This window comes from Lissotriton helveticus, chromosome 9, assembly GCF_964261635.1.
Source record: "Lissotriton helveticus chromosome 9, aLisHel1.1, whole genome shotgun sequence".
Taxonomy (NCBI): Eukaryota; Metazoa; Chordata; class Amphibia; order Caudata; family Salamandridae; genus Lissotriton; species Lissotriton helveticus.
Window position 1 is genome coordinate 532,777,880 of NC_136070.1, and position 18,258 is coordinate 532,796,137.

General features: G+C 47.5%; 1 protein-coding gene across 1 annotated transcript in view; it reads right to left on the bottom strand.

The window, feature by feature from the left end:
- RAB4B (RAB4B, member RAS oncogene family) overlaps window positions 1-18,258 on the bottom strand; it is a 222,034-nt gene that overhangs the window by 9,913 nt on the left and 193,863 nt on the right. The window contains exon 6 of the mRNA XM_078660396.1: window positions 5,104-5,199. Coding sequence (XP_078516522.1) covers window positions 5,104-5,199 — 96 coding nt within the window. The remainder of the gene's footprint in view (window positions 1-5,103; window positions 5,200-18,258) is intronic.

Sequence of the window (18,258 nt, forward strand, 5' to 3'; positions counted from 1 at the left end):
AATAACAACCACAACCTGCTTCTGGCGTCAGAATGCGCTTGATGGCCTCCTTGGCCAAGAGGGCCGCAACTTCCCTCTGGAGAAGCGCCAAGTGATCCCTGGACGTGCGATGGTACTGAGGTGGCATGGTTGGAGGGGTTTTCTCGAAGGGGAGGGGGTACCCCCTTCAAACAATTTGCAGCACCCACTTGTCCAAAGTGATGTTGCGCCAGTGGTGGAGATGATGGTGTATTCGTCCACCCACTGGCATCTTATGGGTCTTAAAATCGGACTATGAAGGCTTTGAAGTGGATGCTGTAGAAGTGGACTGACCCGCCCACTGTTCCCCTGAACCACCAAGTTCCCACGTCCGCGCTGAGGCTGTTGCTGCTGTGGTCAGTGGCTCTGCAAATGCTGTGGGGCACCCCTTCCATGGCAACGAAAGGGAACGAAAAGCAGAAGGCGGAGGAGGCAGAGCGGCCGACAGGCCCAAGGACTTGGCTGTAGCCTGGGAGTCCTTGAAGCGCTCAAACGCACTATCTGCCTTATTGCCAAAAAGGCAAATGCCATCAAAGGGCATGTCCATCAGAGTGTTCTGGACATCCCCTGAGAAGCCAGTTGTCCTCAACCAGGCGTTGCGCCGAAGCTCCACCATCGTGGAAATCGACCTGCCCAGTGAGTCGGCGGTGTCTAGCCCATAACGTATGGTGAACTTTGCTGCGACTCTCTCGGACGCAATCGCCTGGAAAAGAACTACCTGGGGCTCCTCCGGGAAGTTAGGCAGTACCTGGGCAACCGTGTCCCACAGAGTGGGTATGACGGTCCAAGAGGCATCCGGTGTTCAACGACTGCAGCCCTAAGATGGCAAATGAAAACAGTTTCTTACCAAACTGATCCAGCTTCTTGGATTCCCTATCCGGAGGTGCAGTAGGGAACGCCCTCTAGGATGTAGAGGCTTGGACAACCAAGCTCTCAGGGGCGGGGTGTTGGGTAAGGAAGAGGGGTTTGCCCGGAGCCGGGCGATGGCGTCGGGCCACGTTCCTATCCACAGGAGCCCCTGTGTTGGGCCTGGTCCAGGCGCCCAAAAGAAAGTCGGATAGTGCTTCATTAAAAGGCAGCAAAGGTTCAGAAGAGGTAGCTGCCCGTTGGAGCACTTCTGTCAGGAGATTAGTCCTCCCAGAAGGGAGTTCAAGGTGGAGAGCCTTGGCCGCCCTCGCAACTCCACTGCGTAACTGGCTCCCACCTCCATAGCCACGGTAGAAGGAGACAGCATGCCAAGGTCAGGCGAGGTGTGAAGACCACTGGCCTCCCCCCAAATCCTCTGCCCAGTCTGGATCATAAGCACAGTCCTGTGCTAGAGGGAGGAGGGGACATAGGGCACAAAAGGGCCCATCTGTGTCGGGCGACACCGATCCGGCACCGTGTCCGGGTCGAACCTGGGGACGATGTTGTCACTAGGAGCGGGCAACGTCGGAAGCGGTGCCGGGGAGATCGGCGCCGGTGGAGCTGTCACTAGGTCAACCGGCGTTGATCGCGATCCAATCCCTTATCTTTGGGGGCCTGCGGCGTCAAGCCGGAGCCGCCGGAGAAGGCAAAGCAGGACCCACAGTTGGGCCCGCAGGCGCACCGGTGGGGCCAGATGGCCCAAAGAGTCAGGCCATGGCAGCAAGAAACTCTTGCACCTGAGCAGGCGTCGCCCCCGCACTCTGGACGGGGGGGGGGGATAGACTGGGGGCAACGTCGCAGGCTCTGCCGGAGCCTGCACCCTCAGTCGTGACGGGAAGTGGAGGAGCAACAATGCTTCTTCGACTTCTTCTTGGAATGCTTCGACTTGCCTGAACCCAAGTGCGAAGACTTCGATCCAGAAGAATGATGGCGACGACTCCGCGACCGGTCCCTCGACCTCCCACGGGACCGGGACCTCAAGCGTCGCGGAGCGGACTGCAGGACTTCAAGCAACTTTCGGGACCGGCCCCGCTCCTGCAAAGTCTTGGGCGCCATGGCCCGGCAGTCGGGGCACGACTTGGGGTCGTGCCTCAGGCAGTAGAGAGACACGTGGTATGGGTCTGTCACCGACATTGTGACAGTCCCCACAGTTCTTGAACTCTGGCATCCCTACGACACCAGGAGTCGATCGACTTGAAAAGATGAGGTAAAAGGCCTCAAAAACGTGCTCTTCGGGGGGAGGAACCTAGCCTGAGAGCGTAATGGCCGCCTTTTAGCTCGGCTCCATCGGCCCTCCGGCCAACCTCGAATATCCTGCAATATATCCTGTACTGCGACGATACTTCACTACAGATTTTGGAATTTCACGACCCACTCTTACTCACCGTCTGGTCCGGAAGCTCCGGCGTGCTGTGGGTCCGCAGCTGTGCCCTCGGAAAGATTGGGGCCTCCGGGCGCTCGAGACCGGGACCTCGCCTGTGGGACCCGACCGGCGGTGCTGAGATTGCCGGCCCCGGCCGCGAGAGTGAGCCACTGGTGGGAGCCGTTGTGTATATGCCCCGGTGATCCTGAACCGGCCCCGATTTGTGGACCGTGCGGCTGGAGGGGGACGAGATGAGTTGGGGGCTAACTGTGTGAAGGGGTCCCTTCGCCTTTGTTCTGTCCGGCAGCCCTGGACCCCGTGCCTGGCTCTGCTTGTGGGGCCCGCCGCTGTTCGGAGGGGGCACCCCCCCCCCATCGAGCGCCTACCCGTTCTGTGCCGGTGAGGCCGTTGTTGGGAACCTCCGGAGGTCTGTAAAGTCCTACATTTGGGAACTGTTTGGGGGCCCGCGGTGGAGTGCGGGGCGGCGAAACTCACAAAATGGCTACCGACAACGTGGGGGGTGCTCCGCTCTGCACCGAAGAACTTTGCTGGCCGGATTGCGCGGGGGCCTGGGCGTGTGCTCGAGCGCCCACGCTCGGAGATTTCCTAGACGCCTTGATGTCCTTATACGCTGTCTTGGCCCCCGGTGCTTCAACCGACCCTATGCGGCCCGCCGCCATTTTGGGTCGCCGCTCTTTCATGCACCCCTATCGTCCTGATGCCTCCATTGCTTCGCCCCCTTCGGCTGCGCCAGGAGTTGCTGCCGCTGTTCTTCGGCCGCTTGATGGGCCGGTGGCTTTTGAACCTCCGCTTATTCACCGCCCGGACTTCGAGGACTTGCACACGACGCGGAGATCTGCTCCATCCCGGACAACTGGGAACTATGGTGGACCGCTGTTTGCTCCCGCTTCGATGGATTCGAACTTTTGCCCTGGAGGGGTACCTTTGCATTGTCGAACTGCGAAACTGGACTCCGGCTTGCCTTTGCTTGCCCTGTCGTTGCTGCTACAATTGACTGGCTTCATTGACTTTTTGTATTTCATTGGTATGGTGGCTCTCCCTAATCTACATCACTGCCGTAATTCTGGTCAACATTGCGATTATTCTGTGCTGGGTGGTCCGCTCCATGTTATCCTTTATTTGGTTGGTTTCGTGGTTAGGAAGGGCTGGGGGTAAGTTGCGCAACACTGATAGACTGCTGGTTTACTTGTCCTTTGCACTGATGCTTGTACTTTCGACATTGTGAAACGTTCAAATTTCCCCCCCCCTCCCCTGCGGGTTATTGCTGTATGTGAAGGTGTAGTACTGATTTGATAGTTATTCATTTGATGGTCCGGGGAGGGTCGTGGCCGAGTGTGTTTGTTCGTACCCTTTGGCTCCTCCCTCACATCTTATTTTTGTTTCATAATCCCTTTCCTTCTTCTTTTTGTCTCCTTATTCTACTTTCTTTCTTTACTATATTTCGGGTTTCGGATTAGGGCGACAGGCACGCTGTTTGGAGGGTAGGCCGTAGCCTTCTGCAGGGGTGCGGGGTGGGACGGGTGGGCGGGGTCTTTCAGATGTTTTCGTTTTGGTTCTATGGCCCTTTTCTATCCCTTTATAGAGGTGCCGCTTCTGTCCTCGCTTCTCTGGCATAGTGGGTTGGGGTCTGTTGCTCTGCCACTTTTATCAGTTTCGGTGTTTCCGTCGCGACTGCCGTACCCTACTTCTCGCCAGCTCTCCACTTTCTTCTGTATTATTGGCCGTGGGACGCTTGGCCCGGGGTGGCGCCCATCTTGCACGATTGTGTTTCTCCTTTTATATTTCTTTTTCTTTGTTTCTCCTTCTTCTCCTTACCCTGTTCTTGCCCTTATTGGTTTCCTCCCCTCAGTCTCCCTCCTGTTTTTTCCCCCTTTCCCTCCCCTCCCTCCCTTTTTCCCCAGGCTAGTATGGCGAGTAGGTTTAGATCGTGCAGTTTATCCGCTCCCCTTGCATTTGTTAGCGTGTTATTGGGTGGGGGGCATGAGATGCTGGTAGTACTTGTATGCTTCTCTAATATATTTTGCGCTTGTTTTGTGCTACGATCGACTCGTGTCTTCACATCCTCCTCCCCTCCCCCCCCCTCTTCCCATTTTGGCGTGGGTATATTTCTGTTTATTGTTTTTCCCGTATTTTATGAGTCTGCCATGAGCCTTGTCCCCTTATTGTAAAATGGACCTCGCTGTTCCTGATATTGGGCCGTTGATGTAGCTTGTCCTTTCCTTAGCACTGTTTTGAATATGTTTGCCTGCCTGCCAGCTGGCCTTGTATCGCTTATTTTGACTTTTGATCATTTTTGACCTATGGCCGGCCGGATTGGTTGTGGGCCCACGCATGTATATCCTATTGATGCAAATAAAGGTTTTAAAAAAAAAAAAAAAAAACGTGCTCTTCCCGATCTGCCCTTGCTGGCGCCGAAGAAAGAAAGAACTGGCGTCAGCACGAGTGGGCGTGTCTAAATAGCTCCAGCAACGTCATTCCGGTGCCAACGACACACATGGAGCCGCACGACGACGCCTACCGACGCGCAGGGGTACAGCTGACGAAAAACTTTCCGGATCCAGTCTGATGCCTGGGGGTAATTCTAAGGTAAGGAATCTATCACTACGTGTTTCTTTCAGATACCATGTGTTGCCCAATCTAGAGACCCTTGTCTACCAACCAGTGGATTAGAAAACACAAGTTTACCATGGGGTAGGACAAGGCAAAAATAACAGTCCCACACTTAATTGATCACATAGGTGGTTACAAGTCTCTCCCAGTGGTGGGAACAGACCCGGAGAGAGTATCATACGTACCAGATTCAATTTTAGTCAATATAGTCCTTGCACATTTTAAAAATGCTTCTTCTACGTTTTCACCACTCAAAGCGCTAGTCTCCAAAAACATCAATTCTGCAAAGCAAAGAACAGAGTTTAAAGTAAGAAAACTGAATATATCTGTTACATCTCTGGCGTACATCCTGCCAGCAGCAGTCATGGGATTAGAAAGATAGAGCAAGGGAAATCATTACAATATGGTTTCGGAAGTTTGAATGTTTGTGGTATTTGCACAGCCTGAACCTAACCAAAAGGCAGTGGAGCCATTGAGCGAGACTAGGACAGGCATACAGTCAACAAGTACTGTGAGAGAAATAAATTGATTTGGGGGACAGGACTGTACTGTTACTGCATTGAGAAGTACCGTTTTTTTAAAACTTTTTATTTATTCAATATAACTAGAATAGACAAAATTCAAGCAGCACCACTGAACTAGAGTACAGTGTAAAAAACACAAACAGTACACATTTTACATGTAGGAGACAACTTCAAACTGTAGATTAGTGAAACAGAAAGTGATAATAACAAAGCAAGAAACCCCTGGTCTGCCAGGGTATAATTTGCCACATCATTCCGCACCAGATTGTATGCCTTTCACACTGAAGTTTTCCTCTGCAGGAGACATACCGGTTCATACATGGTTGCCACCCATGCATTCATATCTCTTGAAACTTTTCATCATTTATTCTACGTTTCATGTGCACCTCCTCCGCCACATCCCTTTCCCAGCATTCCACAGGCGGAGCCCACGCCTTCTCCAACCATACTCGCCTCCTAGGAAACACCAAGTCCAGCTGCATGAAGTCCTTCTCTTCCTCGTGGGCCTCACCAAGTTCCCCAACAGAAAAAACCGAGGCATAAGGACTCCCTGCAATGCCGTGGTGAGCACAACCCTACCTACTGCCGTGGTGAGCACAAACCTACCTACCACCAGCGTCCAATAAGCGGGTTCCTGCGGGCATTCCCAGGCCAAATGGTTAAAATCAGCCCCCTCTTGGCTACAGCCTGGACATACAGATGTTCTATCTGGAAACATATGGCTCAGCCCCAATGATGGTGTGTATGTATGGTGAAGAAAGTTAAAATGAATCAGCTTGAAACGCGGATTACTAGAAACAGTCTTTAGCAAAGGCACACACTTGTGCGCATTTCTCCCCAGACAGCAGCTCCCCTAGGTCCTGCTGCCATGCTTCCCTGACCCGCAAGGGTCGACATGCTGCGTCAGCTACACAGGAGGCACCGCAGAAAACTTCCAAGTCTGCCGGGCATTGTTAGCCAGGTCCACGTAATACAGAAATTTCCCTGTATCCACTTCAAACTCAGTCTGTGCGCCCTCGAAGGAGATTAAATTCTCCTTTGGGAACAGAGCACCCTGTAAGTTGCAGCTGCCTTCCCACCATGACTGATAGGGATCCTTGCACCACTCCGGCGTATGGAGGCCAATATGGCCTATCAGCAACTCTTGATGAACTGGTGCTCTACTAAGGGCTTACCATCACCATCCTTTACCACACCAGAACTGTCTGCCGGACCACATAAGGGAGGTTCGCTGAAATACTTGACCTCTCCATTAACAACACAGGAAGAGTCTCTACTCCCAACATTTGTTTCTCGCGGTTACTTTCTGTGGCCAGCTATCTGGTCGCATGTTGCTATGTGCCTGTAAAATAGCAATACTCTAGCCTTAACACTTCGTACCCGCCCTCCTCATCAAGGTGTCTCTGGCCAACCTTCTGCACCTTCCAGACCATAGAAGCTATGTAAGCAAGGAATCCAGCTGCTTGCATCCTCTGGAGGGCGGGGGTTTCAGAGAGGTCTGTATTGTGTAAAGACAACGGAGGAGGAGCGCCATTGTGGAAACAGCTATCCTTCCCATAAGCGATAACGGTAACTCATTCCAACATTTTACTGAGGACCACAGTGAGACCAGTACCCTGCTCATATTATATTGCAGCTGATTCTTCTTTGACAGGGTGACCAGGATTCCCAGGTAACAAAAACAACCCAACACTTACTTGTGCCCCAAATCCGGCAGAATATCGTTCGGGATACCAACCAACTCAGCCAACGTGAACATCAACGAATTCCTATGATTTACACTGTCCCAAACTCATCCAATATGCGCAAAACCTACCAAAAGAGATTCCTTAGACACTCTGAGGTAAAATAATGCATCATCTGCGTAAAGCGAAAGATGATGCGTCGCTCCCAGGTCTATGCCCCATCGAGACAGTTCCTGACTAACCAGGATCGCCATAGGATCTATAGCCAGCGCAAACAATGAGGGCGACACCGGTCACTCCCAAATTCCAACAGAGTGCAGGTGCCTCAACCTCACGCTCTGGTATGCGAAATGTAGGGTTCTTTAAGTAGTCTTTACCTTTTTCCTAAACTGGAGCCAGAAGTTCTTCCAGATCTTTGGTACAAAGATAGAAAATGTCTTCTGCATTCTTTTTTACCGTATCTAGTCTTATAATGCCCTGGCTACTGTGGATGCATAGAGCCAACAAAAATGGAGAGCTTGTCTGCAAGGCAAGCATGAGTGCGGTCTGTGATGACTAAATAATACAGCCAGTTTTTAAGATGAATGGACCAGCAAGGGTAGTCAATGATGCTACATTTTTCTTTAGGCCATGGATGAGACGAGCTGCAACTCTGATTGAGGCCGCAAGCCCTCAGTGGGCTGTTTCCTTTCCAGAACACAGCAGATCTTAATGCATAGGATGATCCTTCACAAGATGGTCTGCTTTCTGGGGCAGGAGTGGTATGGGTGTACAGGAGGCTGGAACTCCACTAGAGACAAATAGCATCTGAGTGAGAGTCACCTTGGAAACTCGGACATTGAGCATTCTTGGTAGTGACGAATAGATCTAACCAAGGCTCTCCCCACTGCTGAGAGAGGACTTGCACAACCTTCGGTTGTAGGCACCATTTGTGATCCCCTAGGCATCTTCAGCTGAGTTCATCCACACTGGCGTTCACAGAGCCTGCCAGTAGTTGAACCACCAAAGCCCCGACGTTACAGCCATGTCCAGAGGTGCAGTGTTTCTTGACCAAGAGTCCATAAGCTCACCCACCCTGTTTGTTGCAGTACCACATGGTGGTGATGTTGTACGTGAACACCTGCACCAACCTTTCCTTGATCGAAGGAAGAAAGGCATTTAATGCCAAGCCAAACGCCTGCAGCTCCAACATGTTTATATGGAGACCGGACGCTGCCGGAGACCAGAATCCTCTGGTTTCCACCTCTCCCAGGTGCCACACCAGCCCAGGAGTGACTCATCTGTCATCACCATTCGATCCGGCTGGGGAAAGGAGAGGGATCTGCCACGGACCCAATCACGGTTCGTTAGTTACCACTGCAGGTCTTTCGTAGTTCCCTCAGAGATCTGGATTATGTGTGAAAGATTCCATGGATACTGAACACACTAGGCCTTCAGGTCCCACTTCAGAACTTGCATATGCCAGCAGGCATGTGACATCAGCAGGATGCAGGAGGCCATGAGACCCAACAGCCTCAGAGTCAGTCTCACAGAAATCCTGGATAGAGGTTGAAACATAAAAATCATAGCATGACTGTACTGGACTCGCCACTTCGAAGAATAGGCCTGACTTTGCACCGAGTCCAGAACAGCTCTAATGAAAGGGAGTGTATCAGTGCGACTTCGGCATGTCGATAGTGAATCCCAGCAAGTGCACGACTTTTACCGTAGTCTCAAGGTGGTTGACAACTATCTGGGGCGAGCCCGCCTTTAATAGCCAGTCATCGACGTAGGGTAAGACTGAAATCCTGACCTCCGCAGATGTGCTGCGACCACACTCATCACCTTGGTGAACACCTGAGAGACGCTGGTAAGGGCGAAAGGTAGAACAGTAGACTGAAAGTGTTCTTGGCTGACTGTGAACTGCAGATTGTGTCTGTGGGCCGGCAGGACGGGGATGTGAAAATATGCGTCCTGCAAGTCAATCGCTACTATCCAGTCTCCCTGGGTCTAGGGCAGACAAACATTGAGCGAGTATGAGCATTCTGAACTTCTACTTTTTCCACGAAAAGGTTAAAAAGGTGCAGATCCAGGATAGGATGAAGACCTCTGTCACTCCTAGGCTCCAGGAAGTAGCGGGAATAACAACCATGACATGCTTCTGATGCAGGCCCCTTCTCTATGGCTCCCTTGCCCAAAAGAGCCAGCACTTCTTGACAGAGCAAGGAGAGGTACTCCGCCATCCAATTGTAAGTGGGTGGCATGGGTGGTGGGGTTGTCCCAAAGAGAAGGGAGTAACCTTTTGAACTATTTGAAGTACCCAGCGGTCTATTATTACAGACTGCCAGTGGAGGAGGTAATGGCGTATCCTGCCTCTCACTGGATGCCCATGATGGACTAAAGAGGATTAGAGGCAGCGGCTGCCAACGGGGTGGTGGACTGGCCCGAACACTGGCTGCCTGTCCCACGAGGTCTCTGGGACCCGTGCCCTTGCTCACAAAAAGACTGGGAAGACTGCTGGCCATGGTGACAGGGAGGGTGTTGGCACATTAGTCCAGACAGCTACACTGCTGCTTGTTCAGGCAGCAGCATAAACCAAATATTCACAGCTGCGTGGAGAGGAAGCATTATTTTTGTGGAAGCACACGACTTCTGCCCAATCCAAATATGTACTCCTTTCCCCCAACATGTGGGTGGAACCAAAGCCCTCTCTATTACTCTTGAAAGGTCTTTTTAGGTTAATCACATACGGTCAACCCAGCCAGACCTAAAAACGAACGTATATTTACTAAAAGGGACCAGATGCCAGATAAAATAATGGCTCAAAGAGAACCAGAAGATGCTGCAACATATTGGGCCCAAAATGACAAAAGCATTATCTAGTTCACTAAGAGATATAGTGTGAGAAACCAAAATATCGGTAGTGCAAAAGCTGTATTGAGTACACTGATCATAATGTCTTGCAGTTCAGATGAGTGATTTCAGATAACAGTTTTGGCAACCCAGATTTCTACAAAAGGTTCCTCCTACACCCAAATCTATGAATGAACAGAGTTTAGCAGTAATGCCATGATACACCATGGTCTATGTCCTAATTTTTTTAGTAGATCATAGTGTAAGAAGAGCTCAGTGAGTCTCAATGGGTACTGCAGCTCCAGCTACGAAACCCCAATAGCAGATCACCCAAAAGTGTACTGGGGATCCCAAAGCACTGAAGGGGGTGGATTAATCTTGCCAAAAGGGAAATAAGTATTCTCCACTGAATGGGTGTCTAATGTACTCCTGTCTGGGCTCTGCTGCTAGTAATCTGAATTTACGGAACATTTCTCTGCACTAGTAGACATCCAAATAGGAGCACTTTAGAGTGTCAGACAATGGAATCTTGCAGTTGGCTCTCAAAGGAGTTAAAATATGTAGGGATACACATCTCAGTTAAGGTTGGTAAATTGTACGGTGATGTTTCCAGCCATTTTTTATTTGGTTCAGAAAGCAGTGATATAGGAGCTCGCAGTCAAAGACAGAAGAGGATTCTGTAATCTTTTTCAGGCTCATTCAATGTTCACAACTGGGTCATGGTTCCATGTGCAGGCTACCGGACTGTAAGGCAAATGGCTGTAGAGGTTTGGAAAGGGGATTGGGGCTGAGGGAGCCGAGCTGGCAGATCCTCTTACTCTCAAGTTCCTCAATGCACCAACATTTCTGGATACAGTGTAACTCAGCCCCAGGTCAGTTATGGTACAGATCCCAGAAGAAACGTGAGCCATCTCATTCTTCTTGTTCACATGGCCTGACAGCTCCTCCTCACGCTGAGCAGTCCAGTGTCCTCTGATTCTCAGCCTCATCCTAGTCTCGGAGAGAAAAGCAACCCCAAAATTCCTTGCAGCAAAGGTCCAGTTAGCAGTTACTGTGAAGCTCGTCCAGGAGCCTAAGATTTACAAAGTACCGCCTGCAAAGCTGATTGCATATCTAGTGACAAAGTGCAGGTCTATTTGATACCATAGAAAGTTAGACCTTGTCTCAGGTCCCTATTATAATATTACATCACATACCACAACTACAACAGTGGAAACATGGTGTCCACTTTAAAAACGGAGGAGACACCCCATGGGAACACCATAAGAGGCCACAAATGAAGCACGTTACTGCATTCCAGGCTTTTTGCCATTTGTGCTCACAACCACAAGCAAGGGAGGACTAATGGTTAAAGCAGGATTATAACTTTTTCAAAAACCCTGGTCACCCTGACAATAAGTGTTGGACGAAGGCCTATCGATGGCTGACCGGGTCAATGGGGAAATGTGGAAAACTAACAGGAAGAGTGTTACCTAATGCTGCGTGTGCTCAGTACAGAAGAGTGTTCCCTAACTGTAGGTATCTAAACACAAATCAGAGAAATGCTAGCAGTTTCTATTAGAGTACCATCCCCTCTGCTTATTAAAAATGATTTAAACATGTTGACACTAATATAAGGGACAGGTTGATATTTTGTATTGCATACGTTTTTACCGCAATTTCTTCAGGACTCAAGGGCAGTAGGTAATAAAGAGAATGTCGTCTACCTTGTGATTGCACATGGACCTACAGTTGTTACTCGGACCAAGTCACTCTGACAAGCTACTGGTGCAATATTCAGAGGAATCCTCCTCTGGGTAGAGCTCACATTTAAGCAGAATTAGAGTCATAAGAGTGCATTAACAAGCTTCACCATGCAATCTACGACATTGTTCCTCCGGGGGAGGGGGGTGGAGGATAATCGGAGAGCCTTGTGAAAATCAAACTATTGAATTGAACACTTTGTCCATTTTGTTTTGAAACTTTCATTTTAACCCCTGGCTGGGGACATTACCGAACCTGCTAACTACCCATCGATATGCCTTCCATCTTCACAGGTGCATACATGAAACAATGTCCCGAAAGGTAATGATGTATAGTCAATTAATTATGCATGCACATAGCATTGCTAGAAAGGAAAAAGGAGAACACTCTTTGAATTGAATAAAGATTGTTAATCATCTTATATTGGGATACAAGTTCATGGTCAGTAGTATACAATTTCAAGCAGCACTGCATAAAATCAATTTAGTGACAACCATACTAAACTTGGTGCTCTAAAAAAGTGACTGTGGTGAAAGTGTCGACGCAAGTGAAAGAGTGGACAGCATGGACAGCGCACCGTGAACAAAGTGCAAGTAATTTACAGTGGGTGGCTCAGATCGCGTGGCAAGGTGATATCACAGATTACAGAATTCATTCAATTGTTTGAACCACATTAGAAAAGTACGCCTATTAATAAGCTGTTAAGTCGACGGCGTTTCGATCCATATTAGTTCGGATCGTCATCAGGACTTGGTTGTCAGAGTCAGGGCACGCTGGAGTTCAATTTCAGATGTGAAGGGAGAGCATCCTCTGGGGATTGCGCTGGATCCTACACGGGGGCAGGGTCTCGGTATGCTGGACGGCAGTCAATAATCAGCCGGTATGCGTGCACGAGTCCTTAAAGAATCAGCGTGCCGGGACAGAAATGAATCTCGGGTCTGGTATCCGGACTCGCCCTGGATACCAGACCCGAGATTCATTTCTGTCCCGGCAAGCTGATTCTTTAAGGACTTGTGCACGCATACTGGCTGATTATTGACTGCCGTCCAGCATACCGAGACCCTGCCCCCGTGCAGGCTCCAGCGCAATCCCCAGAGCATGCTCTCCCTTCACATTTGAAATTGAATTCCAGTGCACCCTGACTCTGACAACCAAGTCCTGATGACGATCCGAACTAATATGGATCGAAACGCCGTCGACTTAACAGCTTATTAATAGGCGTACTTTTCTAATGTGGTTCAAACAATTGAATGAATTCTGTAATATCACCTTGTCACACGATCTGAGCCACCCACTGTAAATTACTTGCACTTTGTTCACAGTGCGCCGTCCATGCTGTCCACTCTTTCACTTGCGTCGCCACAGTCACTTTTTTAGAGCACCAAGTTTAGTATGGTTGTCACTAAATTGATTTTATGCAGTGCTGCTTGAAATTGTATACTACTGACCATGAAATTGTATCCCAATATAAGATGATTAACTATCTTTATTCAATTCAAAGAGTGTTCTCCTTTTTCCTTGCTAGCAATGTTATGTGCATGCATAATTAATTGACTATACATCATTACCTTTCGGGACATTGTTTCATGTATGCACCTTCCTTACCCAGTCCTGATTTGGTATATGGGTCACACTCCTGTAATATTTACTATTCCATCTTCACAGGGCACTTTAGTCAAAGGTTGCCGCTAATGTCAAAGGCACCAAAGCATGACTTTCTGTAGAGGTCCACCTATTTGGCTCTGTGAGGGCCTATGCCCTGATTTCACGGCACATCCACCAACTCTCTTCTTGCCCATTTAGGTAATTTACTAACGCAGCACCTACCCAACATACGCTGCTTGCAAACTCCCCCACCTTTTATGAAACTCATTCACCTCTTACCTATGCTTCCCATGACTCTTGGTATTCCCACATAGGATCGCTGCCATCTGCTGACAGCTTACAGTGGGTATTTTGCACCAAAGTCTTGTCTATGAATTGTTTTATTTTGTATCATAGAAGTATTTGTGAATTCCTTATATGAAATCTAGTTACTATGCATTCTGCAGCAACATATGCATTGTTCTTTTTTGCACGTTGTGATGGCCTGGAGTTTTTTCTTTTACTCTGCAGGTGGGTGCCGACTCACTTGTCTTATTATGAATCTTGTCTCTACTATGAATTGTTTAACTTTGTAACTGGGTGCCTTTGAAATACTGTACTCTGCTTCACACATCAAACAGTGAATTGCTCTATTTTGCAACTTAAAGGGACAAATTGGAATGGGTGTTTCACAAATGCGAACGCCCTCTCTTTCCATCATAAGTTGTGAGAAGTCTTTTAGAACCCGGGCTGACTCTGGAGTCTATGGCAATGAGACTTGATATGTCAAAGAGGTAGCAAATAATGCTGACAGGGAGGTATTCATTTTGATTCTTTTCTTACAGTGTGCCCATAGAGATATCTCGCCAGTAGGGTGGATTACGTGATATGGCAATTTCTTTAGTGAACGTTATGCATTGTCCCAAATGTGTATTAGGAGCTAATAGAAAACTTAATGGCAAAGTCTATTAAGATGCCAGTTTCACTTTGCTGATATAGTCATGATGTACCTTCCTACAGTTACATTATAACGTTGGGTAGGAAATCCACTCTGACTTTGACTGAGTGGGTATTTATCTTCGATTGTTAGTCATGGAGTTCTGTTGAAAAGGTGAATTTGGTGTGTGCCCAGGATTAAAACATTTGAGTCTGGCTCCTGCAGCACTGCCCAAAAGTGCATTTAAATAGACCAAATGGGTCTAAATATATGTAACCAGGAAAAAACAGTATTACATTTATTTTGCATTCTGATTTGTTTTTAACAGTGCATGAGGCTAGCTGCGGTTAATTGGATTCAGTCTATGTTGGCCCGCTGCATTACTGGTTTATATGCAGTGATCATCGAAACCGAGTATGCAAGTATCTATATCCAGTGCCTCATTTACATTAAAATAAGTGAGGGAATGAAAATGTTTCTTAGGTTAGAACAGACTAATGCCATAGCTGGGGCAGCCCACTTTTACCACTGGTGCCACCCAGTGCACTGTGACACCAACCACTGTTTTGGATACTAGCACTAAGCCAACTTCAATCAGTGACAGCAGGTGAAGTTTAGAAGTGGTCGGTATGAAATAGCTGCCCCAAGCAGAACTGCACCAGTGAACATATCAAGTGAGTACAATTTTTCATGAAATGTTTTCATTTTGGGGTGCGGGGTTCCTCCCCTAAGAAAAACGTGCCAAATAGTGAATTTTACAGCACAATTTAAAATAAATGGACAACAAACCCAGTGTCTGAAGATGCTCTAATTAAATATTTCAATGATATTGTGGAGAGTCAGGAAAGCGCTTCCCTCTCTAAGATTACTGGGGCTCACCCTTGTGGATTATAGCACCCGCCCTCAAATTAGCTGAGGAACCATAGGAATTACTGGCAGGTAAAAATGTAATTATACAACTTCACATGGCCAATCATTTATTTAAAAAGTATCTCTTAGTTTCATTTCTGCATCCCGCACGATCCAAGAAGATTCTAAGAAACTATTTGTAAGGGACAAGGCTCAGAAATCAAAAACTGTACAGATTTAACAGTCACATGCCATAGAAAGTAGTGCTACAAAAATTTCATAAGATCATACCGCCATGCTACTGCACAAAGACAGGTCTTACAGTCCAAAACCACACATATTACACCAGCCTTAAATGCTCAGGCCGCAGACAACATTAGTGAATGAAATATCTTCTTGGAATGCGATTTATTTTAGTAATTTTATTTCAAGAGTCTTTCTGTTGTTGAAAAATGTTGATGTTTCTCTGTACTTATTTTCTTTAAAAGTTGTTTCGCTGTACATATATTTTTATGTAACGATTTTCTGGATGATGGTTTCTGTATTGAGTTTAAGGCAGTAGCGTCACGCTTTGGAGAGAAAAGAGGAGACAGCATGCCCTTGCTGAGTTTACAGAAATCCCCTTCTCCGCCTATGAGAAAATACCAAGTAACGTGTATAGCAACCATATGCTCCCCACAGGCGCAAGCCCTCCTCACACTCCCCTTCTGCATATCAGACTATTAGCAACCCTTTTCACTCTCGTTACAGATTGCAGAATCTGTCCTTAACCTGTTTATTGTGGGTGTCGGCCAAAGGTCCACACCTGCACTCCCTTCCCAGTGCAATTGCATCCCCCAGAGCAATATATAAAAAAGGAAAAGACCCCCTACCCCCCCCCCCCCAAAAAAAACAGTACACATGCCAACATTTCTTTTTGGGGAAATATGTTTTCCCGGGGGGAGAGGGGGTAAACAACGTAGGTAGGGGATCTACCCAAGGCTCATGGTTTGAAAAAAAAAAAATATATATATATATTATATATATATATATATATATATATATATATATATATTCCGAACATTGTCACTTCTAGGCAAAAGAAGGAATTCACCAAAGTATCCAGTAACAAAGAGTCGACCCAGAAGTGCTGGTGCAAGGTGGTTTAATTTCGTAAAGCCAGCACTGCCGCCATGACGCGTTTCGCCTCCAGGGAGGCTTGATCACATGACAAGCTACACACAGTGAGCAAAGCATTTAAAGTGACAGTGCGATACGATGTGTCGTAGACATGGAAAAAATACTATGTAATAAAACGCTGCATTCGTGCAATTAATTGAGAGTGCAAAAAATAAAGCACTTGATTTTTTCGATGAAAATTGCACAATCAATAAAATCATATATACAGATTTCATAGATATAAGAGCATATTTACAGGGCATAGAATGGTAAAAAACAACACAGATAAATATATACATGATGATTAATACTATCTATGTACAATATGAACACCAGCTCATTATTATGTGTTGTGCCCTTAAGTTTTCTAAGAGTAAAATGCTCATACATGAAATAGCAGCATTTAGTCCAAAGCTATATGACACAAATATCTGAATAGAGCCCAAGTGGGCGAGTCACAGTAATTGCTAATAAACAGGAAAAGTGCTTAAAGTGATAGTGCAAATTTAGCATTAAAGTGCAAACAATTTGGTAAAAGATTACCTAATGTTAAAATAAGTACCAAGGTTATGAAAATACGAATAACAATATCATTTCAGTTTTTTTAAAGAATTAATTCATCTATATGTACAAAAATCGAAAACAGTAAATCAGGAACAAAGATTATCCAATTGATCCGGACAGGTCTTATGGGCATACTGATTAATCCTATAGACAGGTATAAAGATCCTCCCTATCATTAAGACCATTAGGATTTTTAGTATTAAGCTCCAAGGACTTGATCAAATCGACCAGACCCAAGCTTTCAATGAGCGCCATCTTAGAGTGTCTATTTCAGCCTCTAAAACACTGTTTGCGCTTAATCACGCCCATGGATGGGCATATCTATATACAAATCATGCATATATACTGGTGAAATAGACACTCTAAGATGGCGCTCATTGAAAGCCTGGGTCTGGTCGATTTGATCAAGTCCTTTTTGGTTTTCTATTACCCTTGTGTTCATAACCATGACCATGATGGCGCTTCGGTAAACATGGATGAAGGTTTACTACCGAAACGCGTCTGTTTTTGGAGTGTTTGTTTGGTGTTAAAATAAACGATCCCAAACTGGCCCCCGCGAGTGCTTTTTTCCGTTGGACATTGTCCTTGGGTACGGAGTGTGGAGCAGAGATATAGATATATATATATATATATAAGGACTCCGCCATTTCGTCTGTGCCCTGACCCATCCTACTCACCTGAAGCACGGACCCATCCCACGATGTTACTCACTCCCCCACGCCACCATCCCGGGAATGCCAATACACAGCATGCTGGGACTTGTAGTTCGTTATACTCAACGCGGACATCTAGTGGTGTGCTGAATGCTTAAGGGGGAGGAGAATAGGTCCCAACAGACATTTAATCAGGAGGGGCTAACGAGGGATGTGATCTTAACAGCTCATGGCGCTGAGGAAGGCTACTTTTGCCGAAATGCATCCGCCGACGCTGGGGCCCTTCGAAATAAAGCTGTTTCCTTACCTGATCTCCCCTTGTGGCCTCTGTTCTTCTCTTCGGAAAGGATTTTCTTCTATAATTTCTGTGCTTGCCAAAACGCACAGTCCAGATGGCCCTGCAGCATCAAGAGACCCGGAGTCTATTTGGCAACCCGCTGCTCGCAGCATTTCTTCAACCAGGGAACTGGTATCTCCGGTGTCCGCCATTCTCTACAGGAGGACGATAGTGGACTGAGATAATTCATCTCTATGGGGCGTGTCGCCTCGCATTTGGCTGCCCCCACCTGACATTTTTCCTGGAGCGGCTGGCTGCTGCAGTCTGAGGGGACTCGGTAAGGACTCCGCCATTTCGTCTGTGCCCTGACCCATCCTATTTACCTGAAGCACGGACCCATCCCACGATGTTACTCACTCCCCCACGTCACCATCCCGGGAATGCCAATACACAGCATGCTGGGACTTGTAGTTCGTTATACTCAATGCGGACTTCTAGTGGTGTGCTGAATGCTTAAGGGGGAGGAGAATAGGT